The 25,025-nt window shown below is 53.2% G+C and overlaps 1 protein-coding gene across 5 annotated transcripts in view; it reads left to right on the forward strand.

The window, feature by feature from the left end:
• Positions 1–25,025, forward strand: part of TSPAN9 (tetraspanin 9) — a 206,323-nt gene that overhangs the window by 111,927 nt on the left and 69,371 nt on the right. For 4 of the 5 annotated variants that reach the window (XM_024256972.3, XM_063711993.1, XM_063711991.1 and 1 more), the window contains one exon: positions 10,818–10,897. In XM_024256972.3, coding sequence (XP_024112740.1) covers positions 10,835–10,897 — 63 coding nt within the window. In that variant the 5' untranslated portion in view covers positions 10,818–10,834. Of the gene's footprint in view, positions 1–10,560; positions 10,898–25,025 lie in introns of those variants that run through there. The other variant, XM_002822778.6, reaches the window with a different exon arrangement.

Below are 25,025 nucleotides of genomic sequence, written 5' to 3' on the forward strand. Positions count from 1 at the left end.
TAGAACAAGAAGAGTGCCTCTTCATTTTGGGGGATCTTTTGTGGAGGATGTGGCATTTGAGATGAACCTTGAAACATCTCCTCAAGGCCGAGCAGGATGGGGGAGGCTTTGGAGGTGGAGGGCAGGTGCATGCAGGCACAGGGGTGGGCTGCCCCTCGAGGGGCTGGTGTTGCTGGAAGCAGAGGGCACAGCTCTGGGATTTGTGGAGAAGAAGGCTGACAGAGTACCATGTAGAAGGGCCCCAGTGACAAGCTTGAGTATTTGTGTTTAAATCCCTGGGGAAGTTTTTGAGCTGATGGCATGTGCTGAGCTCTGCCTTGGGCCAGTACCAGTGGCAGCATGTGGCAGGGTGACTAAGGAGGGAGTGGGTGCAGGGAGCCTGGTCAGGAGACTGGCAGACAGGAGGCAGCCCAGTCATGTGTGACTGGGTTACAACAGGAACAGACCTGGGCTGGAGCAACCTAAGAGCCTTTGAAAGCACCTTTTGGGACTGTAAGAGGCTTGGTAGCCTGGATGGCTGATTCGAGGGTGTGAGTTGTGACCATTTCCACCTCAAGTACCTTGAAATGAGAAAAGATGCCTCCAGGTTTCAGACGGGCTGGATGCCTTTAGGAGGCCCCCTTCAGTGGGAGGCACCTTGAATGACAGCCCCATAGTTGTGGGCCAGCCTGATGGGGAGGAGGGAAGAGAGACGGAGTGAGACGACAGCCAGTGCTCCTGTCTTACTTTACAGAGCAGCCAATGGAAGTTCAGAGACCACAAGTGACTTAATGCACTGTGGGCCTTCGAGCCATGACAGCCATTAGGGATGCCCAAGTCTGTCCCTGCCACCCATCCAGACACCTCTCACTCTATCAGCGAGAGTGGAACATGCACAGGCTCCCTCCCCTGAGGGCTGCAGAGCAGTGTGGAATCTGGGGCGCTGGTTCTTCTCCATCTTCTTCACTTTAGAGCACCCCCAAGTGCTGCTCACACGCTGCCGCCTTCTACATTGGCTCCAGTACCAGCCCCGTAGAGGGAGAGTGGGCCGAGGGAGGCAGCAGGCAGCAGCTCCTGAAATCAGCGGAAAGGTCCCAGCTGCACAGTCAGGCTGGATGTGAGGTTACAGAGCACCGTCCCAGCTGGCAAGTCAGCACCCTCCGTGGAGTGGTTTAGGAATATTGGATTTGCTGGGTCAGTACATTTCCACTGGTGCATGGCAATAAGTCGTAGGCTTCATCACACTTCCGTGTGCCCGGCGGTCTGCCTTATCTCATCCTCCCCGCAGCCACCTGCCTTCCTTGATAAGCACTAATAACAAATGCTTTCTTTCTCCTGTTTTCCAGGAGCAGTGGGCTCAGTGTGTGCATATGTGTATGGGCAGGTACATCTGTCTGTCCAGCACACTGCCTCTTACTCCAGGCCCTTTTGAGGATCTGACAGGGATGCTGATTGGCCTTAGGATGAAAGATGGGCTGCTTTGGAACTTTCCTGGAAAACAGGGCCTGAGAGGCCAGAGTGGGTGACTCTTTGTCCAGGCAGACTATCAGCCCCGTTCTTCTAGGGCCCAATCTCTGCTGTCCCCTCTTACCTGGTAAACCTTCTCTAAGAGGAGATGACTGTCCTGCAGGAGTGGCCATTCTGACTCTTTGTAAAGCTTCCCCTGCTCCAAGCAAAGGCTGATTTTTCTAAAGAGCTGCTCTCACCTTAAGGTGCACACAAAGGTTCTTCCTGTTGCTACTCATGCATTCAGCAGTGACTTCAGAGCACCAGTGTGCTAGACAAATGCCAAGTGCTTGGAAGACAAAGAGGAGGGACACAGTCCTTGCATTCAAGGAGCTCACAATTTGGGAGTGGGGGAAGGTCAGGGAACAGGTAGCGTCATGGCAGGATTAACTATGTGTTATTGGTATACCAAGGAGGCTTCCTGGAGGAGGTGACAGCACCCTGATGCCAACTGGATTGTGGATGTTAGCCATTCGGGGTGTGTGGGAAAGGGGTTTTCAGGAGGAGGGAGCATCCAGTGCAAAGGCCAGGGGATGAGGGGGAATTTGATGTGGGTTCATTTTGGTGGGAGTGTAGGCAATAAAGGTATAGGAGATGGAGTTGCTGAGAGGAGTGGGATGGGCAAGCACCTGTGCAGATTTTAAACTGGCATGCAGGGTCATCTGTGCTCTGGCCCACCCTCCTTTCAGGCTCCCTTTCTGCAAAGCTTCATTCCAGTGGAGAGTGTGGGCGCCTCTCACATGTCCTGGGCCCTCTGCTGTGCCTTGGCTCTGCCCAGCTGCCCCCCTGCCAGGGTGCTCTTCCCCTTCCCCCTGCCCGTCCGGTCCCATTTCATAGGGTGTGAATTTCAGGGCTCCAAGGAACCTTAGAGAAACAGCTAGTCCAGCCTGCTTGTTTTGTAGTTGAGGAACCAGAGGTTGAGCAACCATACAGGTCATCAGTGTCCTCAGGCTTTGTTCCTTAGGTGGCACGAGGTGATCAGACACCTGGAAAGCCCCGGAAGCCCTCCCTGCTGGCCCTGCCTGCCCTGTGCCTGCCCTCACTTGAGCTCCTCTGCATGTATTCATCAGGTATTGATTGGGCCCCTACTGTAGGTCAGGAATAGTACTGGGTACTGGGTGTAAAGCAGTGAGAGAGACATAGGCAGTCTCTGCCTCTTTGGGGTTCATGGTCTAGTAGAAGAATCAGACAGTAACATTGTCACCCTAACAAACATGGACTTTCCAATGATGGTGACTGCTATGAGAAAAAAAGGGGCAAATGGTGCTGTGAGAAGATGTATTGAAAAGAAAGAGGGCTTTAATTTTGACAATGGGGGGCAGCCAGAAAACCAGAATAGACCTTCTTCAATAATTCACAAGAGCTCAGGGGTGAGTAGAGTGAAGCCAGGCAGTGGGCCCAGGAAGAGCATCCAGGCAGAGGGAACAGCATGGGCGGAGGCTCTGAGGAGGTCAGAGCACCGAGAGTTCATGGCTGTGGCAATAATGGGTGAGCAGAGAATGTTGGACGGGGGCTGGAGAGAAAGGCAGGGATCAGTCATGCCGGCCCTTCAGGGTTGCTCTAAGGATTTGGACTGTACTAGAAAAGTAGACTAGGAAACGCACAGGCACACACACAATTGTAATCCAAGTAAGATGGGAAGCCACTGATGAGGTTACAGTGGAGAGGCACATGAGTGGGAAGACCGCATTGGCTGCTGTTGGTGAATGGATGGGCGCAGGAGGGAATGGAGGGCTGCGGGGGCTGCCGCAGGACCCCAGGCGAGCCATGAAGCAGGGCTGGACAAGGGCGGGGCCGGGGAGGATGCCAGATGCAGGGAGGCTCTGCGGCTTGGACTTGTGTTTGCTTCGAGGTGGGAGCAAGTGACAACCGGGAGCCAAGGATGAGTCTGGGGCTTCTGGTGTAAGCAGTGGGGTGAGAACTTAAGCCGTTTGTTGAGAAGGAGCGGATAGTGCCAGGGAGCACGTCTGGGGCAAGGTCAGTCCCTCCTGGAGCTGTCTGGGAGACAGCCACAGGGATGACAAGCAGGAGGTGGGGACCTGTGCTCGGGGCTCAGGAGACAAGTAAGGTCCAGTTGTGCATTTAGGGGTCACCAGCATGCAGATGGCCCTGGAACGGAGGAGATGGTCAAATAGAGGAAAGTTGGCAGAAGAGAAGAGGGCTCAGAGCTGAGGGCCTCCCTGAGGAGGAGGAGGAGCAGCCAGCATTTCCCTTAGAATTTCAGCCACACATTAGGTATTGATGATGTTTCTTTCTCTGTTCAGCTACACTGTAGCTAGACAGGAGCTGGGCCCATGTTGACTGTAATAAGTATTGTTGGGAATGATAATAGTGCCTCCATCCATTGAACAGCTTCTGTGTTCCCTCGTAACCTTTATTCCTTATTTTTTTACATAGTGCTGGGGAAGGTGCATATTATTTCCATTTTCTAGCTGAAGAAACTGAGATATGGAGCAGTTAAGTGGTCATTCTAGGCATCCAGCAGTGGGGTAACTCACTCTAGATGGGATTTGGACACAGATTCATCTAGTCCCAAGGCCCAGAGTGTTCCCCCTTCGTTATTTTACTAGAGTTTTGTTCTCTGTGGTTGAGTTGGATAGTGGTATGGACAGGGGTCATTGAAGGCATCTGAGCCCGGCTGACCCACAGTCACCAGGGCATGTGGTGTGAGCCGATTTCGGGGACAGTGGGAGTGAGGTTGGCTTTGTGACAATCCACACCACCTGCCTGGCTCCTCATGGTCCAGAAGCCACATTTTCAGTACTCCTGGCTGGGGCAGGATTGCTGTAGCTGGTTTATAGCTGTGCCCGTGTTTCCTTGGCGCTAAGCTAACTGATCTTTCCGAAGGCCCCAGTACATGCTCTGAGCAGTGTGCCCACCTGTCGTGGGTAGAGTGCACACATAGCCAAGGGTCTCTGCATGGCCATGTTTTCTGCTAGCCAGAAGTGGCCTCTGATGAGGGCTGACTGTAGCCGGGGGGCAGCTTTGCTCTTGGGCTTTGAGAGGTGACACGCAACACTAGGGAATGTGTAAGAGTTCACCAGAGACTTGGAGCTGGGGCAGCAGTGCTCCTGGCTGTGCTCCGTGCAGCCCCTCCAAGAGGCCTAGCCTACTCCAATTGGGCAGAGGTCGAGGGGCTGCCCTGTTCCCTGACTTGCTCCTGTCTCAGTCTTTTTTCTACCTAGATCTTTCCCACCTCTTCCTCCATACATTTGTTTATCTGTCCTTCTGTCTGTCCATCCATCCATCCGTTCCAGGCCGTGCCACGTGCTGGGGATATGGCTGTGAGTGAAACAGTTGACCGCATGGCATTTGCACTCTTATCTGTAGCTGGGTGTTTCAGCTCGTCAGGTTCAGACGCCCTTGGATAGCCTGCTTTCCAGGAACAATTCCATAGATTTCTGGCTTGGGCCCCATCCTTTAGTTAATGAACTCAGGGCTCTCAGGCTGTCCTTGAGGAGAGCTCAAGATTTAGGCACACTGGTCTGCCTTTCCCCTCTGTCCTCCAGCACTTCCTGAGTACCTGCTGTGGGGCGGTCACTGACAGGCACTGGAGGCTGGGGTAAAATGACCCAGACACAGCCTCTGCCTTCTTATAGAAGCTCAGTGACCAGAGCAGAGGCAGGTGGGCAAACTGCAGTTGCAGTCTGAACAAAGGGCCAAGAAGGAGGGAGGAGCAGACCTTTCTCCAGAGAGGGAGGTACCCTGGCCACCCTTTGTGTCCCTCTGTCTGTGAACTTTCCCACAAAAGCCAAACCCTGCTTGTTTTTTTCTTTTCTTTTCTTTTTTGAGATAGGGTCTCACTCTGTCACCCAAGCAAAGTGTGGTGGCACAATCATGGCTCACTGCAGCCTCGACCTCCCAGGCTCAAATGATCCTCCTGCCTCAGCCTCCTGAGTAGCTGGGACTACAGGTGCATGCCACCACACCCAGCTAATTTTTGTATTTTTTGTAGAGATAGGGTCTCACTATGTTCCCTAGGTTCATCTCGAATTTCTGGGCTCAAGTGATTCACCTGCCTTGGCCTCCCAAAGTTTTGGAATTACATGTGTGAGCAACCATGCCTGGCCTTTCTTTTCTTTACTGGTCTCAGAAACTTCAAAAAACAAACAGATTAAAAACAAGTAACAGTACCATTCCTTCTTTTCTACCCCAACCCCTTCACCATCGATGTTACCGTCCTTCCTGAATCATGGCCAAGTATGGTAACACCCAATCTCCTAGCCCCTGCCCTGTAGCCTCCCCCACACCATGTGGGCCCCCTGCTAGGGACCTCTCCATCGTTCTCTTTTGGCACGGTTGCTAAATGGTTTGCTCAGCAATGAAAGCATTTTCTGTACTGTACAGTGAAAGAAGATCCCAAATTTGGAGTTTAAAAATTGGGGGGAGGTGAGTAGCTAGCTCTCCCTTCTAAAATGGTGCCCGTCTTACATGCTCTTTTGGGTAGCAGGCGCCACTTTGTGTCTAACCTGAACCCTGGCTTTGTGGGAGGCTGCCTTGTTTGAGGCTTAAAGGCACAAGGTGCCTTACAAGCTGTACCTTGTGTCAAATGTGGGAATATTCAGCATGGGTCAGAAAGGGGCTGTGGGCTGGCCCATTGGTTCTGATTGTGTGTGGGTGAGGGAGAGACCAAAGACTGAGCCCTGTCTCATGCTGCCAGCCTGAGGAATTCACAGAGAGGCAGAGAGAGCTTGGCATTTACTCCAAAGCCCACATCTCCCCCGTTGCCAGCCAGCAGAGATGTGGCATGTCGATTTCATGTATTCACTTTTCTTCTTCCCCTCTGAGAATGCTGTACTTGCTTCACTTTTTTGTTAAAAAAAAAAAATAAAAGGAAAGTGAAGTCAGGCTGCCTTGTTCACACGCTCAGAGAACCCCTGAAGGGCAGCCTGCACCTGCCAGCTTGCCTGGGTGGCAAGCTGAGAAGGATCGGGAGCTGCCAGAGGGATGATGTCTCACAGCACCATTTCTATCTGATTGTTCCGTCTGTACCCCCAATCTAAGGAACTGAGGCAGCCACAGCCACTGGTCTTTTCATCTCTCATCTCTCCTCCACCCTGATGCCAGTGCCAGGCCCAGCTTCCTAGGGCACCAGTTAATCATGGGCCCCACTGCTTGGGACACTGCAGGATGCAGCCCAGACTTTTCATGTGCCATGCAAGGTTTCACAGGGTAGCTCACTTTGACCTCTAAGCACCTTCTCTTGTTTCAGTCAGGCCTGTCCCCTCCCTGCCTCCCGAAGGTACCACACTCACGCCTTTCTAGGGTGGCCACCCACCTCAGAGAGCCCTTCTGCAAGGGGAGGCCAAGGGACAGCTTGGTGCCCGTCCTGCCACGGTCTGTGCTCTGTGCATCACTCTGCTTTGGGCTTCTCTAGCTGCAGTTGTGAGTGGGGGTAGAAGGTGGGTCGTTTCAGCTAGATCCTGAGCAACTTGAGGCCCACGCCTTGTCTTACTCAGCTTTGTGTCTTCCGTGGGTCCTTGTTCCGCGTCCTCCTATCTTGAACAAGCCAGCACCAATGGATGGTGTGCTCATGGTGAGAGAGGAAGGAGGAGGGACGTGTTCCTAGAGCTGCCTTCCTGAGGCTGCTCTACCACCTTCCTCTTAAGATGGGACTAGATTACGCTGCGTCTCCCCACACCAGCTTCCTTCTTCCAGCCTGTGTCAGGTAACTCAAGGCCATCTGGGTGATGACTCGCCTTTCTCATTAGCAGTCCAGGAGCACTGCCCCTTACTCAGGGTCCTTTCATCTAATGACCTCACATCAGGACATGGTATTTCAGGTTCCCCGTTGTGCTTTAAGAATCTGTTAGCCTGGAAGATTCTTAAGGGCAGAAACTGTTATAGAGTCTAAGAGAGTGTGGCGCATGGGCTGTGAAATCAGTTTTCTTTTCTGTAAAATGGGGTAATAGGGTATACCTATCTTGTAGGGTTGTCATGAAGATTGAGTGAGTTACTTTGTGGGAAGCTTGGTCCCTGGGGTATATAAAGACTTATACGTCAAAGTTGCTTTTATGATTCTGATGACTAAGCTGGGTGCCCTGATGGGACTTCACTGCAGCTTTGCTCAGGGACTGACAAGTGTGACTTCAGTGCCCTTTGACAAGTGTGACCAGAGGAGGCAGAACTGTTGCATTGCAGCCTCCACTTCCTCTCTTACCTGCCTGTTGTTTCTCCCTACCTGCTGGGGACCATCCCAACCCCAAGGCCCAGACTTCTGAGGAAGTGGTTAGTGGCACAAATTCATTTATAATCAGAAATGAAGATGGAAAGATCTAGGGACAATGAGGAAACTATTCTGCCTGGACAAAGCGTGAGCTGGGCAGAAGAGATGAAAAAGGGTTAGGAAGTAGAGGGGGCCACCCTGCGAGGGCCCTCCGTGACACCAGGCCCCCATCTGAGACTGGTAGGATCAGCCCCTCCAATTTGTTCAGTCTTATGTCCTCAGACTCTCCTCTCCTCACATCCACCAGCTGACTTTATGCTTGTAACACCGCTAGGAGGTAGGCTCTTTTAATCCCCATGTTAAAGAAGAGGAAATGGGAGCTCAGAAAAGCAAACTGCCTTGCCCTTGATCACACAGCTAAAAAGAGCTCAAAGTGAAAAACAGGTCTCTTGACTCTTGGTCCGGCTGGTAAATGATCTATCCTTGCATCAAAGAAGTAATGTTGTGAGAATGAAGTGACAGCCATGGGCCCCTCAGAAGCGGCCAGAGGCTGCAGAGGACAAAAGACATTAGCCATGCCAGTCAGGCAGCCCTGATGCTACATCAGGAAGCGACTAGACATCTGCCCCTTCATCTGCAGACAGCATCGGTGGGACTGCTGTGCCGAACCCAGAGAGAGTAGCTGCTGGTGGCTGTAATACACACTAGGTTTTATTGTTGGAGTCCCCATCTGAGCTGGGAAGGGGCTCAGGATGGTAAAACCACTGCAGGTTCCTTTAAAGTAAGGGAGCTGCACTCAGAATGGGAGAGCTCTCACCTCTAGGAGGCGGGCCTGCCAGGGAGCCAGTGAGGCTGCAGGCTCACCAGCACAGGTCACCACAACAGCTCTGTGATGAGGGTCTGGAAGTCCCTCTGGCTGGAATTCATGTCCCCCTCCCACCATAGCCATGCCTGTTGTGGTAGCTCTGTGTCTGCCCATTTGTGCTGCCTGGTGATTAATGCCCTCCTGTCTTCCTAACTGGATTGTGGCTGCCTGAAGGGCAGGGAGCCCCACTTCTCATATCTGTTTCTTCAAGGGCCTGGCCCAGGGTTTAGCACACAGTTCTAGGTGTGACATGAATACCTGCTGGCATCCAGGGAGGACTTTTCACACCCACAGCCCCAGGTAGGACATGAATTCTTCCATCCAGCCATCCCTATTGAGCGCCTCCCAGAGGCCAAGCCCTGTGGTAGGGGGTGGGGTTACAGAACCTGGTAAAATGTGGCTCCTGCCCTCGGGTGCTCTCAGTACTCTCTTCCTGAGTGACTGGAAGGGTAGCAGAAAAGAGAGGTGGGCTCCCCACCCGCAAGTCTTCTAATCCTCATCATTTGCAAAGTGTGGTGTCCCGGTCGGCAATGCAGACTTCTGCACCAGCCCAAGGGAGGCTGCCCAGTTGTAGTGTTTTACGGTAGGATGTTCCCAAGCCCCGAGCAAAAGCTCGTTTCTCTGACCTCACGGGAGAGCACCCAGACAGTGGCCAAGGGCACCCCTACATCACTCTTGGCACACGCGGGGTGAGGAAAGGCAAGGTAGGACCCCGCTTCGCACCTGTCCCTGTCAGCCTGCCTGGGGTTCCAGCCGCCGCAGCGTCCCAACCGAGAACGCGGGGCAAGGGTTCGCGCAGCTGCAGGAGCCTGGCGGAGCGACTTGTGTGCGCGCCCGTGCGTGCGCGCCGAGGGGACGGAGAGGGCGGCGCGCACCCCGCAGAGGCCCCCAGCGCTTTCCGATACCTCGCGCCTCCCCGCGGTCCCTTCTCCCTGTGCGCTCTAGCCAGACCCACGTGTGCAAAGGCATGGGGGGAGGAGGGGAGGCGGGGAGGCGTGTGTGTGAGAGAGTGTGTGTAGGTCTGTCCGGGAGACCGCGTGCCCTGGCGGGACAGGCCCCCAAGTGCATAGGGGGTGGCGGCCAGTCGACAGCGGCCGCGCTTCTGTCCCCCTCCAGTCCTTCTCCCCAGACCTTTCCTCTGGCTTGCTTGGGCCGTGGGTACCTCCAGCCATCCCCCTCCTTTCGCCGCCCCCTTGCTCGGGTAAAAGAGACCAGCGCTTTCCGTTGAAGGTTCTGGTTCACCCCTCAGCTGCAGAGCCCTTGACATTTATCGAGTGCTCGCGGCGCACTTGTTTAGGCACACAGCAGAACGCTAATCCCATTAAAGATAGTGTGTCATTGGGGAGGGGGTGGCTCCCCAGCGGGGCCGGGAAGGCCTCGCGCCCATTGGTTGAATGCAAAGCAGGGGGCGGGGCCGAGGGCCCGGGGTGGGGGCTCCAGGCGATTTCAGAGTCGCGAGTCGGGGCCGGGATTTCGCAGGGAAAGCCCAGCGGTTGCAGCTGCGGCGGATCCCTCGGCACTGTCCGCCGCGCGCCGGGGCAGCCCAGGGCCGGCGGCAGCTCCGCAAAGTCGCGGAACGAGAGGAGGCGGAGCGCCGGCCAAGTGGTGGGGCTCAGCGCTGGGGCTGGGCTGGGCTGGGAGAGGTGTGCCCAGGGAGCCTGGATCCCGGTGCCCTTCTGCCTCGTGTGCAGCGGCCAGTGCGGCCAGAGGCGAGCTGACGCCCTGGAAAGAGAAATCAAATTGCAGCCTCCCCAAAGACGCTGAGTTACGCGGGCGAGCAGGTTCCCGGGGACCGTTCGCGAGCGCGCAGAGAGCCGCGCGGCGCCGCAGAGCCCTCCCGGGCCCGCCGGCTAGAAGCAGGGCGCCGTCCGAGAGGCAGCAGCCCCTGGGCGCGGGGTTCGGCCGCGAGTGCGCCCCGGTGCAGAGAGGGGGCGTGCAAGGCTCCGCCGGCCCTCCCGCAGCCCGCGCCCGACTTGGGCGCCCCCTCCGTCCCATTCTGGGAGCGATGCCCCCCGCCCCTCGCGCCCCCCGGGAACGCCGCGAGCATGGAGAAGTCGAGTAGCGAGGATTCTTCGATCCATCGGAGTCCATCTTTGGACAGCAAGGACTCGGACTTTGCCAAGCCGTCCACCTCCGGCCGCCCTTTCGGCCGCGGCTTCACGGCCGGCGCCTTCTACGGCACCGCGGGCTCCCGGGGCCAGAGCCGCGCCGAGGCCGGCATTAAGACCGACAAGTACAATGCACCCAAAGGCAGCAAGTACGTGGTGTTTTACCTGGACCTGTCCTTTGTGTTCCTCCTAGAATTTAAGAAGTGCAACATGGCCAGGGGCTGCCTCTGCTGCTTGAAGTACATGATGTTCCTCTTCAATTTGATATTCTGGGTAAGTCCTTCCGTTTCTCTCTCCCTTTGCCCACTTCTCCTCCTCTTGGCTTACCATAGCGTGAATACCCTTTCCCTCTTCGGTGCTGCATTGCTCTGCTCCCTGCACAGAGGTAAGTGTGCTTTTTAAAAAAATTGCCCCCGCCCCCCTTTCATGCACCTTTGTCTTTCCTTTCTCCCTCTCTTTGGTGGCTGAATGGGGGCTCCAGCTTGCCTGTCTTCAGGAGAGACTTGCTCTACTCCTAGGAGGCTGGCAAAGTTTGGCACCACCTCCTTCCCCTATAAGAAAACCCAGGCTGCAAGTGCCTCCGACTGGGCAGCCTGCAGTAATGGCTGTGGGCTCAGAATTTTTAACAGCTGTGAGCCTGAGTTGGAGATAGGCACAAGTGAGGATGTATTTCTGAGTTTCTTCTTGTATTCCTCCTGAATGCACAAGAATACAATCTGCAGCATTTTATGGCAGTGGGTTGGAGGGGGGCGGGGTGTAGAGGCCACATCTTCCCACTCCTTTCGGTGAATCCCAGGAAAAAGAGGAGGAGCCCCTGGCTCAAGCCGATGGACCTGCTTGCTAGTCCTCAGATGTGCTCCCGGGTTGGGGCCTGGGTGGGAAAGGAGGGGTGTGGGGGCATGCTGCCATCGGGTGGCTGGCTGCTGCTTTTGAGGGATTGCAGTGGACCGGGCAGGGAGCTGGCCGGCCACGTGCTTCCAGGTTCTGGGAGCCCCAGTGGCCGGAAGGGACAAAGGGAGACAAGCAGGGTGCCCCTGTCCTTGGTGAGAGGCACTTTTCTAGAGAAGGTATGAATGGGTAGGGCAGCTGGGAATTGCTGTCTGTCCTCTGTGTGACTCTGGAGGCTGTGCGCACATATGTGCACGTGCATAAGAAATACTGGTTAGGAACATTTGAAAACTTCTTAAATTCATCTCGAATCGTTCCTTCATCCCAACTGCCATCTCTGCCTTTCTTCACCCAAGCCCTGACATAGCACAGATGTTTGGCTCTGTCCCAGAGTCTGTCCTGCCCACTGGAGGCTGTCAGCTGCCCGCTGCCCGTGGTCCAGGAGGAGCACTGGGGGCAGGAGAAAGTCATTCAGAGTGAAGTTGCAGCTGTGCTGAAGAGGCATTCAGCTTTTGTGTGGAGTGATCCACATTAGCTGAAACACTTTTTAGGGTGGGGATGTGTGTGGAGGGGGTGATTTTTCCCATAGAATGACAAGCGCAGGAAGAAGACTGGGCTCTAGTCTTGGTTCTGCATTAGCTTCTTGTGTGACCTTGGGCAAATCACTTGGTCCCTGAAGGACTGGGCTTCCTTTCGGGTCCAACAGGGGCTGTCGTGATGGTCTCCCTGCTTGTCCTCACCTCACTAGTTACATGCCATCTGAGGTGGGGGGCAGGCATCCTCATCGTCTCTCTTGGGGAGAGAAGCCCCCCTCCCTGCCTGGGGTGTGGGCTGCTTTTCCAAGGAGACTGGTTTGAGGTGACTCGAGTTGGATTCCCCTAGTTGTCACCATGGGTTGGGCCCTCCAGCCACCCTATTAGGATGTTACCTGTCATGTGCCTAGAGTTTTATGGAAGCTGGGGCAGATAGTCTCATTCTTTTTCTGGTGGCGAGCACCACTGGAACGTCTCTGGCTGCCTGTGGGCCAGTGCCTCCTGGTCCTGTGACCCAACTGCCAGCATCTGTCAGCCAAGTACTGGTGTGTGCTTCCCTGGTGCCTTTGGATTCACACGAATGCTGTCCTTTTCATTGTTTACAGCTTCCTTCTCCATCCTTTTTTGTAGTCTCAACTTACCTTTTTGTTTTGCCCCACCCTGCCTATATTAAGCCTTATTAGGAAGACCCTGGGGCCTGTAACCCTACTCAGCTGTGCTCACTCCTCCCAACCCCCACCCTGCCACCTGCTGGCCGGAGTTGGTATAACTGCCTGCGGTGCCTTTCTTCTCCAGGATGGGCCCGACGTGGTTTGGCGACCTCTTCACTGGCTAGTACGGTGATCTGTACCCTGCACATTGTAGGCCCTCATTATATGTTTGTGAGTGAATGCATGGAGGGCCAGAGCTGTAAATCCACAACATGTTGTCATGTGGTAGTGGTTCCTGAGTTCCATTTGATGGGGAAGAGAAGTTAGATCTCACACTTGACTCTGATAAAGGCTCTCCTAGCGCCATAGCTATGGGATGACAAGCGATTCTTCCCATCTTCCCTTAAAAGCTTGGCAGAGGTTAATGAGCTAGTTGGTGGAATATATTTTCGTTATGGTTGATAGCGAGAGAACTTGCTGTCTCTTCCTAATTAGAAGGTACTGATTACACTCTCTTTACCAGGCAAGGAGTTGTTCTCTCCTGGATTCTGACTTTTCTGATTACTTAATATTTTCAGAATTCCCATGACATGCTGTAAGCAGGGAAAAATTGAATCTCCAAGACTCACTTCTTGTATGCTAGTAGCAAATGAGATGATGAAATAAGACATAGACCTTAGGTAAGATGGGGAATTTAGCAGAAGACAAGTTCATGCTTGTGTGTAAGAGTGTTTGCCACTGTGTTTATCGGGAGGTGGAGGAGCAGGTGCAGCAGGGTGTTGGCCAGGATTTGGGGGCGGTGGGTCACTGTGCTCCACTCAAATGGAGGCTTCCTGCAGGCTGGTGCTTGGCCTGATACTGGGGAAGGAGCAGAGGAAAGAGCAGAATGGGAAGGGAAAACCTCAAAGGCAGGTGGGGTGTTGATGAGTCAGGCTCCCTGGGAGGCCTCTGTTGCTGTCTTGTGCAGGGGGGCAGGGGGAGCGTGCAGGCTGGGTCAAGCCCAGCCCTCTGGGACCAGGTGCAATTGTTAGGAATTTTGTAGCCTTAACTTGTTGTAGTCTTGTGGCTCAGATCCAAAAAAGAGGCTTTTCTGAAGGATTAGAGTTGAACCTGAGGCCTGCAATCAATAGATAGAGCTCTTCCCATAGATCCCGGAGTCTACCCGGTATTTCTCCAAACTCACTACTGCTGCCAGTCCCCCCCGCCCCCCCGCCTCTGAGCACTTGGGAGGATTCCCATGTGGAAGAGAGGTGCAGCTGTCGTACACTGCAACCCTTCACAGGCGTGCATGGGTTCCTCACCACTGGGTGGAGCTTCTAGGGTACTAGTATTGGTGAGGGCTGGGTGACGTCACTGGGGGTAGGCTGGGAGGTGGAGCCACACAGCCCATGGTCCTCCTCCTTACTAAGAAAAGTGCAGGTGCCTTACAGGCTGCTGGGTGCCTGCCTGCTTGTGGGGGTCCAGGTCTGCTCCTGACACTGCGACTTCAACCAGACAGTGCTAGCCATGTTGGCAGCCCAGTGCACTGTGGGAATCTGGGGCCTCCAGGAGGGCAGCAAGGTGAGGGTAGAGGAGAGGGAGTCAGTGGTCACTCCTGACTGAGTCCCATCTCCTCTTGTCTTCTGCATCCCCTGCCCCGACTCTCAGGGCTAAAGACAATGCTGGCTTCTAGGTGGATAGGGAATAGGAGGTTTGAATTGGGACAAAAATTTCCCCATACTGAGGATCCCGTTCCCCAGTAAGCACACTCACCCTAAGGGATTTCTCCTAGCACTGAAAACCATCTGGGCATTTTCCTCAGTCAGCCCCATCTCTGGGTCCTCCCAGGGCCATCTGGTAGAATACTGGTAGTAGAGATTAAATGATTCTAAGCCCCTCCCAGAGGGCAAAGGAGGCTCAGAGCTTCAAACTGTGAGTAGAGAAGAGCGTATAGGGGTGGGCTGGAAAAGGGCCCTCTGAATGCTGGGGTCATGTGTACCCTTCCTGGAGTAGCAAGTCCTGATCCCGCCCGACTCTTCCCAGCCCAAATCAAGTTCCTGTCTGATGTTGGGGGGCGGGGGGAGCGGGGCTGGGGCTGCTGGCATAATTGCTACTTAGGATAATGGTCATTTTTCATGCTTGCCAGCAGAGCTGTCCCATCACTTTAAATTATGGCTGGCAGAGCAGTGACATTCTGGCCCATTGGAAAGCCTATTCCTTGTGGATCGCTCTCTTAATGAAGGCTAATTAGCTGAGGAGGCCGTGTTCAGCCAGCCTGCTGGAACAGGGGAAAGGTTGGTGCAGGGTGGCCCCGGGCAGAGTGCTGATGGGGCCCTGATTAAACTCCCTTAAGTGAGGTCAGGGCCCTCGCAGACGCTGGCTGCCTTAGGGTGCAGGCAGCATGGTCAGGCTCGCCAGCTGCATTGGTGGCACACGCTCAGTACTGTCTCAGCCATGTCACGAGTGCCTCTGTGGGCTCCGGCTGGGGTCTGTGCACGGTCAGTGTTGGGTGGCCTAGAGTATCATAAGGAGTCTATGGGGTGCCTTCTGTCTGAAAACAGGAGTAAGTGGGCTCAAGGGTCCCAGCAGGGAGCTCGGGTTCGGACCTGGCCTCACCTGGCCTCTCCAGGCAGAGGAGACACAGGGTAACCTGGGCAGCAAGAGGCGCTTAGGGCCCCCCCAGAGTGCTCAGGTGTGAGGGGTTCAGGCTGTCTTCCTAGAGGGCTGCAACAAGTAGATCTTAAGGGTGGGTCAGGCCTGCCTCTGCTGGGGGAAGGGGGACAGGTGCGGGGCCTGGCAGATACCCCGAGACTCCTGGAATGTGGCCGTGAGGGAATGCCAGGTCTGTGTTCACTTCCTCTCCACAGCATTAAAAATTAAACTTCCTTGTCTTAATATCTATTTTTAAATCTTGTCAGAGCAAGCATTGGTGTCAATCAGGAGGGGGTGGGGAGGAGGCGGGTAGAGAAGAGAAAGTCCCAGTTGAAACAGGGTAAGCAGCTCGCTCTAGCCTGAGGAAAGGGCTGCTGGGCCCTCCACCCTGGCCCGTGAAGAGCACAGAAAACACCCTCCGGCCTCTTCCCCAAATGGAGAGGCCTTGTCCTCCCCTGCTCCTACCTCCAGGCGCCTGGGTGCCCTTGGCTGAACTTGGTGGCAGACTCTGTGGCCAGAGGCCTTCTGTGGCTTATCAGGGTGCTGGGGTCCCAATTGGATCCATTCACTCATGCCACAACTATTTACTGAATGCCCGCTCTGTGCACAGGATCCTCCAGTTGGTGAGAATGGGCTGACTGGGCTCGCACAAGGCAGATCAGTTTTCTCATGCCAGGAAGTCGTGGAATCGAGAGGTCATCTGGCTTGTCCTGCGCTGAGCATTTGAACACAGGGCTGCCAAGGGAGAGGTGAGAGCATTCTAGGGTGAGGCAGCGGCAGGCCTGCACCCAGAGCCCTGGTGGCCTGACTTGTCCTTTCCTCCCCTCTACGCCCACACAGCTACATTCTGACTCTCCTGCTCGAAAATGTTTATTCCTGTCAGAAAGAGAGGTGAGAAAAAGAGCCTTCTTTTTTTTTTTTTCCTCCTTAGTTTGAAAAAAAGAATCAGCGAATCCTGTGGCCTTCTGTTTCTTCCACTGAAAGGGTTGGCAGATGCTCTGTGGCTAGTTGAGCACCTGCCGTAAGCCGGGACTTTGAGCTGCTCAGAGTTGCGTGGAGAAGTCAGACACATAAGCAGATCATTACAGTTCTGAGTGGTAGCTGCTTAATAGAGCTCCTTAATGGAGTAACTAATACTGCTTAATAGAGACAAGATATAGAGATAACAGAGTAGAGCAAGTGACACCTGGGTTTTGAAGGATGAATAGGAGTTTACTGATTAGATCAGACTAGGGGGTCCAGGGCAGGGAGAAGGGTGGGAAGAGAGAACACATTGGTCCAGAGACTATGCCAGGGGAGAGCTAGCAGCCCAAGGGGGAGACAGCACCTGCTGGACACATGCAATGGGCTGAACCCATAGAAACAAAGGGTCGTGCCAGTCTGGTGGCATCCTTCAGGAACGGCTTCTGGGGGTGGAGAGTTTGGAGTGGGTTCCGAAGTTGAGGGGTGCTGGCCTATGGGAAGGTATGCAGCAGTGCCTGGGGATGCTGGCTTTCCAGGGCTCCTAGGTCAGGGTTGTTTTGTTTTTCTGGCAGAGACCACCGTGACACGTCTTGCTGTGTCACTCGGGCTCAAGCTATCGCTGTAGGTAATCCAGCTTTAGAGAGATGCCCCTGTTTTCTCCCCCCTTTCCGGCCTCTCCCATCCAGCTGTGATATGCCCGTTTATTTGGTTCCAGTTAGGAAGCTTTGAAGCCGAGCTAAACCCATCGGGCAGAGTTAAGTCTTCTGAGCCAGCTTTGTCTCTGCTCACATTTGAAAGCTAATCTGCCAGCAGAAGTGGTGGGGGGTTGGGGTCCGATCCTGGCAGGGATGTTAAAAATGGCAGACGGTCAGGCGGGGGAGCAGCACAAGGTCGAGATGTGGCTTCAAACTCGACTCTTTAACCAGCCATGGGACTTCAGGGGAGATCTGAAACCTCTTCTCACTTAGTGAGTCCCTGGTTTGATTCAGGTGGGGTCTGCCTCCTCTCCTGTGCACCCCAGCAAACTTTGAAGGCTCCCAGGAGAACTGGAGAAGCCCTTGGGCAGGGGACGCTGCAGGATTTCAAATCTCCCTTGCAGTGGCTAGCTTACTGCATCGGGACCACGGAGAGAGGCCCTGTTTTAGTAGCTGGTGGGGGGTGAGTGACCGGCCAAGGAGGAGAGGGGCAGGGCCCCGCTTTCAGGTAGCTTTCTTTCCACTTCAGGGGTTCTTCACTAGAGCGGATGTTCACATCAGCCGGGCAGCTTTTACATGAACAAAGCCCGACCTGAGTGGGAGCCTCCAGAAGTGAGGGCTGTGTTTTGAAGGTATTCCTTAACGTCTTGCTGTCTGGTTTCCTCGCCTTGGACAATACCACTTCTCCTATAGGGCCGTGCTGAGGCCTGCAGGAGGTGCTGTGTGCATGATGCAGGTCTACTGCTTAGCAGGAGGCCTGGCACCTTGGACTTCGTGCACAGGAGCTGTGGTTGTTAGTATTACTGTAGCTCCTGCAGTGAGAGCGTATGAATAGGAAGTTAGGTGCCCACGGGTTGGAGTACGGACCGCTTGGATGACAATGCCAGGCAGGGCGTTGGAGCCCTGGGAGGAGCCCCAAGTGTCCCTCGGGCTGGGGATTGTTCTGAATGTCTTCGGACCTTCGGGGTATATGGGAGAATGGGGGCAGCTGAGAGGGCCAGGGAGGTTTCTTGGAATGAGAGTTATAGGTTGGAGAAAGCAGTGGAGGAGGATGTGGTCTCTGACCCCAAGGCCTGCAGCTGCACCTGCCACGCCTCTTGGCCTCCCAGAAGGGGCAGCTCCACGTGCTTCTTCTGCCTCCCTTTGTCCTAGGAGTGACGAGTGGGGCCTGGACCCAGCCAGCTGGGCTGGTGGTCACAGTGCGGGGCCCCCACGGGCCCTTTGGTGGATGTTGGATTCCACTGGGCAGCTTGGCTTGTGACCTGGGCTGATCAGGACACAGCACACAGGGCTCCAGGTCTGGGTCACTTTCCCAACCAGAAACACCATCACCTAAAATAAGTGACAGTTGTAAAATACATCATATGTAAATTCATGTACTTAAAAAAATCATAAAACAAACGGCTACCCACTTAGAAGCCTAGCTTATGAAATAGAGGACTTTCTATACCCATGAGCCTCTGTGACCCCCAGCTTCTGCCTGAGAGAGCAGCATTCTCTTTGAAGCTTGTGTGAAGTGTACTCCACATGTATTGGCATTCTTAAACACAGCATCATTTAGTTTGACTGATTTTTAAACTTTTGGTAAACAGAATAATTCTGAATGTAGTTTTAAAAATTCAGCGTTGTGCCAGGCGCAGTGGCTCATGCTTGTAATCCCAGCACTTTGGGAGGCCAAGGCGGGCGGATCACGAAGTCAGGAGTTCGAGACCAGCCTGGCCAACATAGTGAGACCCTGTCTCTACTAAAAATACAAAAATTAGTCTGGCGTGGTGGCAAGTGCCTGTAGTCCCAGCTACTCAGGAGGCTGTGGCAGGAGAATTGCTTGAACCCAGGAGGCAGAGGTTGCAGTGAGCCAAGACCACACCATTGCACTGCAGCCTGGGTGACAGAGTGAGACTCTGTCTCAAAAAAAAAATAAAAAAATAAAAATTCAGCGTTGTGTTTCTGGATTCATTCACGTTGATAGTTGTGGCCACAGTGCACACCTTTTCGTGGCTCTGTAGTATTTCATTACGTGAATGTGCTGCAGGTGTATTCTTCCGGTGATGAACATTTGGGTTATTTCTTCTTTTTTCTAAACAACACTTCTGTAAACATTCTTGTATAAGTCTTCTGGTGTACATGTGGAGGCGTTTCTTTAGGACAGTGCTTCTGGAAGTATCTATGGTGGAGGACCGTCTTTTAAGTTTTTAGTTCTCAGAGGTGGTCCTGCTGCACGTGACTAGTACACGGTTCAGAGCACACGTGACTCACCTGACGAGCTCAGCTGTACCTGAGTGAGTCAGCTGATGGTGCGCTGGGATGTTCTGGCAATGTCAGATTGCTATAAAAGTTTCTAAACGTGGGCCAGGCGCGGTGGCTTACGCCTGTAATCCCAGCACTTTGGGAGGCCAAGGCAGGTGGATCATGAGGTCAGGAGATCGAGACCATCCTGGCTAACACGGTGAAACCCCATCTCTACTAAAAATACAAAAAATTAGCCGGGCGTGGTGGCGGGCGCCTGTAGTCTCAGCTACTCGGGAGGCTGAGGCAGGAGAATGGCGTGAACCTGGGAGGCAGAGCTTGCAGTGAGCCAAGGTCGCGCCACTGCACTCCAGCCTGGGCGACAAGAGTGAGGCTCCGTCTCAAAAAAAAAAAAAAAAAAAAAAAATTAGCCGGGTGTGGTGGCAGGTGCCTGTAGTCCCAACTACTTGGGAGGTTGAGGCAGGAGAATGGCGTCAACCCAGGAGGCCGAGCTTGCAGTGAGCCGAGATCACGCACTGCACTCCAGCCTGGCCAACAGAGCAAGACTCTGTCTCAAAAAAAAAAAAAAAAAGTTTCTAAGCGTGAAGCAGTTCCATGGACCACACCTTGAGGAGCACTGCTCTGGGTATATAGGAGTGTAATGGTACCATGGAGCTTCAGGATATGTACCTGCCACCTTTCCTAGATAATGCCAGATTGTTTTCCAGTAAGGATGTATCAGTGGACATTCCCACCAGTGGAAAGTCAATGGGAAATGGTTTTTGGCATTCTCCAGTACAGTGGATGTAAAATGCTATATTATAATGGTTTTAATTTGCATTTCTTTGATCACTAGTGGACATCTTTTCATATGTTCCTTAGCCATTCTTTCATCTTCTATGAATGCATGTTTGTCTTTTGTTCATTTTTCTATTGAGTTGCGTTTTTTCTAACAATTTTTAGGAGTTTTATTTATGTTTTGAATACTAATTTGTTAATTAAATGTATTGCAAACACAGTATGTAGCTTCCAGTTTATAGTTTGTCTTTTCACTTTCTTCATGGGGTCTTGGTAAACAGAAATTCTTTATTGTAATATAGTCAAATTTTCAGCCTCTTCTTTGTTAGACTGTACTTTTTATGTATTTAAGAAATACATGCTATCTCATGGATGTCTTTTTTTTTCCTTTTGAGGCAGGGTCTCACTCCTGTCAGCCAGGCTGGAGTGCAGTGGCACAGTCATGGCTCACTGCAGCCTTGACTTCTCTAGGCTCAAGTGGTCCTTCCATACCAGCCTCCTGAGTAGCTCAAACTATAGGCATGTGCTACCAAGCCCGGCTAATTTTTGTATTTTTTGTAAAGGTAGGGTTTCCCTATGTTGCCCAGTCTGGTCTCAACCTGCTGGGCTCAAGCAGTCCTTCTGCCTCGGCCTTCCAAAGTGCTGGGATTACAGACGTGAGCCACGGCGCCCTGCTTCATCTTTACAGCCTGGTAGTAAGACAGTGCTTGTCTCAACATAGTGCCCGTGAATTGTTGAATGAACGAGTAAATGACTGAAGATGAGTTCCTGGACTGATTTCTGGAAGCTTTTGTTTTTATATTTAAGTACTTAATATATTTGGAATTTATATTTGCATATAAGATAGGGCTCTGATTTTTCCTCCATAGCTCCATTGATTAACTAGTCCACCTTTCTGCATAGACCTGTACTGCCACCTGTGTTTCCGTGTATGCCTGGATCTTTTCCAGTGGACTATTTGTCTATCCTGGTGCCGCACTGTCTTCATTACTACAACTTTATAATAAGTCTCAATATCTGGTAGGGCAAATCCTTTCCTCTTATGCTTTTTCAAGAGTATTTTGGCTGTTCTTGGCCCTTTGTTCTTTTGCATACATTTTAGAATTAGTTTGTCTTGTTTCACCAAAAATCAGTCAGCCAGCCTCTTCCCCCAAACCCTTTTGATATTTTGGTTGGCCTTTCATTGAATTCATTCATCTTCTTAGGGAAAATTGCTGTCTTTGTATTTCTTTCTTTTATTTTTTGAGATATAATCTTTCTCCATCACCCAGGCTGGAGTGCAGTGGTACGATCTCAGCTCATTGGAACCTCTGCCTCCCAGGTTCAAGCGATTCTTATGTCTCAGCCTCCCGAGTAGCTGGGATTACAGGCATGTGCCACCATGCCTGGCTAATTTTTGTATTTTTAGTAGAGATGGGGCTTCGCTATGTTGCCCAGGCTGGTCTTGAACTCCTGACCTCGTGATCCGCCAGCCTCGGCCTCCCAAAGTGCTGGGATTACAGGCGTGAGCCACCATGACTGGCTTATCTTTATATTTCTATTCATGAATATGAATAGTATTCTACTTATCTATTTCTATTCATGAAGATGGTATATTTCACCATACATTAGGTCTTCTTTAATGTCTTTCTGTAAAGTTTCATGAAGGTTTTATACATCTTATGTTATATAGAGACTTCTTTTTATATATTTTTAAAATTTTTTAATTTTTTGTAGAAACAGGGTCTCCCTGTGTTGTCCAGGCTGGTCTTGAACTCCTGGCCTTAAGCAATCCTCCTGCCTTGGCCTCCAAAGTGATGGGATTACAGGTATGAGCCACTGCACCCAGCCTAGAGACTTCTGATCTTCCATGATTTGCCACCCTCCTCCAGGGTTCAGCTGAGCTCTTGTGCACACGCACTGCAGACCTGATGAGGGAATGGGGCACCCAGAGATGAGGGGGTGGAGGAGCCAGCTAGCCAGCTAGTCTTCTAGTGGGTGCAGGTCAGGGGTGAGTACCAGGTGTGGTGCTCAGTGCTCTTGCCTAGCAAGGGGGGCCCAGTGTCTGTGTTCATGTCCCGCACCTGCCATCTGTCTTCTGATCAGAACAGGCTTTGTAGAGGAGGCAGGCTCTCCAGGGACTATGAGAAGGGTAAAAAGGAGAAGGCCTGAGAATCTGGAGGATGGAAGATGTACGAGGATCTGGAGGATGGGAGGAGGCCTATCCGGTGAAGGGATTGTGGACAAGCAGAGGGAGTGGGGAGGGTAGAGAAGAGAAGGCAGGAAAAACATGGTGATATTGGAAGCCAGAGAAAGGGGCTAATGCAAAGGGCGTCAAACAGATCTGTGGAGCGCTAGTAATTGCTTGGGCACAGCGGTGTGCTGGTTGCAGAAGACCCCTTTTAGCAATGGCGCTTTGGATCACACGGGGAAGGGCATTAAAGAATGCCAGGTGGAGGAAGGTCTAGAGGACGTGGGACTGTGGCTGGGCAGGTGACCTGGGGAGTCTGTCTGCAGGGGTCTCTAAGCAAACGGCAGTTGCTGGCAGTGAGGATCCTGTGCCTTCTGTTCTCTGGACAGTGAGGGCGGGTGTGTTCTGAAGCCTCACTCTGCCCCCTGCCCTCTCAAGGGGGGCTTCCCCCGCTTGTTGGCAAGAGCTCATTGGACCCAAATCAGAGCGACAGCTTGTCAGGCCGATAAGCCTGGGCTCTGGGCAGGAGCTCTGTGATGTCTGAGCCATTTAGGACACTCATCGTGACCAGTCCCTGGGGCTCAGAGGCCTGGTTGGGGAGGAGGTTCAGGGACCCTCAGGAGAGAGCAAGGGTGGAGGGAGGAACACTGATGCAGTCAGAAGAGGAGCTGAGTGCACGAGGTGCTCAATTTGTTCCCATTTATGGCAGCTAAAGAGAGCTGCAACGAAGCCCCCCTCCCTCCTCCTTCCAGCCCCCCTTCACCTGCCTCTTTCTCAGCCTGCCTGCTTGGGAGGAGGGGAGTCTGAAAAGTGCATATTTCACAAAAGCCACTGCATAGAGGGCTGTGGGTCTTACTCAGGAGCTGTGGGAGGAATATTGACAAGATTCTCCGCATTGCTGATTAGCTTTCTGTCTTCCCACCTAAATGGAGACTTCTCACAACTTGGGGCAGGGAGGGGCTGGGCTGGGTGGCCACCCAAACAGCCTGTGGGATCCTGGGGTGCCTGGCCATGCATCCTGCATTTCCTCCCCACTCCTAGAAGTGCAGGTGTGCAGCTCTTCTCAGAAGATGTGTGCCGGTTAACTCTCGCTTGTATCTGGGATCAAAGTGGCAGAGTGGAAAAGAGCAGGGAGTTGATCCCAGAGACCTGGGTTCTAGTCCTGGGCATGCTTGCTAGCTAGCCGTGTGATCCTGGGCAAACTGCTTCCCTCTCTGGGCCTCAGTTTCCACATCTGGAAAATGATAGACTTGGACCAGCTCATCTCTGAGGTCTCTTTGGGCCCTGACGTTCTGTGGTTATATGTTTCTTTTGTTCCCTTTGTGTTTTTAAGGAGCTGATGATTATTGAGATATTTTATCTTCCTTATCCTCATAGTAGTGTTGGTAGAGTGATGGACCAGGGATGAGTTTCTTCTGTCTCATAGGTGGGGACACTGAGAGGGGACTGCCTCACCTGGACTGCGCGTGTGCTCAGTGTGCTGGAACTCACTGCCTGGACAGCACTGCCCTAGATTTTGCCATTCCTGGAGCTCACAGGCCTGGAGTGAGCGGCTGCCCACTGCGGGGCTGGGTCGGGACAGGAGCTCTGGGTTCCAGGCTGAACGGACCCCTGTTGGATTTGCCTCTTCGGACCTCCAGTTCCTTGCTTAGTGGTTGGGGGGGAGAATCTTCCCTGTTAGCCCATTTCCCACTTCAGGGTAGGAGGAAATGAAGTGGTTTCTGGGCCTGGGCAGGAGATGGGGCCACAGCCACAGCAGTCAGTTGATTTGAACACACCCTCCCCCCTGCAGGGGAGGGCCTTCACGCCCGCTAAGAAGGTGATGAGGGGGCGGGCTGCCGTATTAAGCACCCTCGCTACGCTGGGGAGAAGCTCTGCACCTTGTTTGACATACAGAACTGTCGCGGCTCCCTTCCTATTGTTAGAAGCCTTAATTACGATTGTTCCAATTCCTCCCTCCAGCAGTCGTCATTGTTTCTTCCTCCTTCCCCCAATCCCCCTGAACATGTCTTCAGGGCTGTTCCCTGGCGCTGTCTACCTCTCACCAGGCTCTCCCCTGTTCACCGCGCCCTTCTACCCTGGGCGGCCCTGAGGGTCCACCTCCCTCATCCCCTGGCCTTGGCCTGCTCTCCCACCTGCTACCCCTTTAGAAAACAAACACATACCCTTCCCACCCCCATCCCCAAGTCTCCCCGTTAAACTCATGGCTCAAAGCCAGGGATGCTTTACCTTGTGTGTTGATTCAAGAACCTGTCCTACCCCCTTCTCTGGTGCTTGTGAGAATCCAAACCAAGAGAAGGGTGGTGCCTTATACTGGAAAGTACTGCACACATTTAGGGGGCGTCCGTGCACCACTGCCCCAGGCCATAGCTGGCTGGGGGAAGGCTTGGGCTCCCCTGCTGCTCTGCCATCGCCTCCCTGGGAGGATCTTTGACTTCAGCTTCTCCTCGGTAAGGTGGGAATCAAAGCTTAATCAAATCTGCCTGGCCAACCTGGGAGACTTGTCCGTGGGCCACAATGGGATGGTGATCCTGAAAGTACTCTGAGGCCTAGGAAGGGTTCTGCTGATTGGAATCAGGATCGCCAGCTTATTTTTCTTTTCATGACTTCCTGTTGTTCTCTGTATCTATTTCTGTCCCATCTCTCCGCCTTCCTAGAGGGCCCTAAAGCTGTGCAATGGTTTGTTCCCTGCGGAATTTCTCCACCAGGCAGCCCCAAGTCATGTTGCTGGCTCCTGCACTTGCCTGCCGAGGCACCCCAGCGTCTGACACCTGGAGAACCCCACTTGTGGGTTGTCTGGGAAGTGTGGGGGTGGGAGGGGCCCCTCATTTCCCTCCAGCTGCCATT

Source organism: Pongo abelii, chromosome 10 (genome assembly GCF_028885655.2).
Source record: "Pongo abelii isolate AG06213 chromosome 10, NHGRI_mPonAbe1-v2.0_pri, whole genome shotgun sequence".
Classification (NCBI taxonomy): domain Eukaryota; kingdom Metazoa; phylum Chordata; class Mammalia; order Primates; family Hominidae; genus Pongo; species Pongo abelii.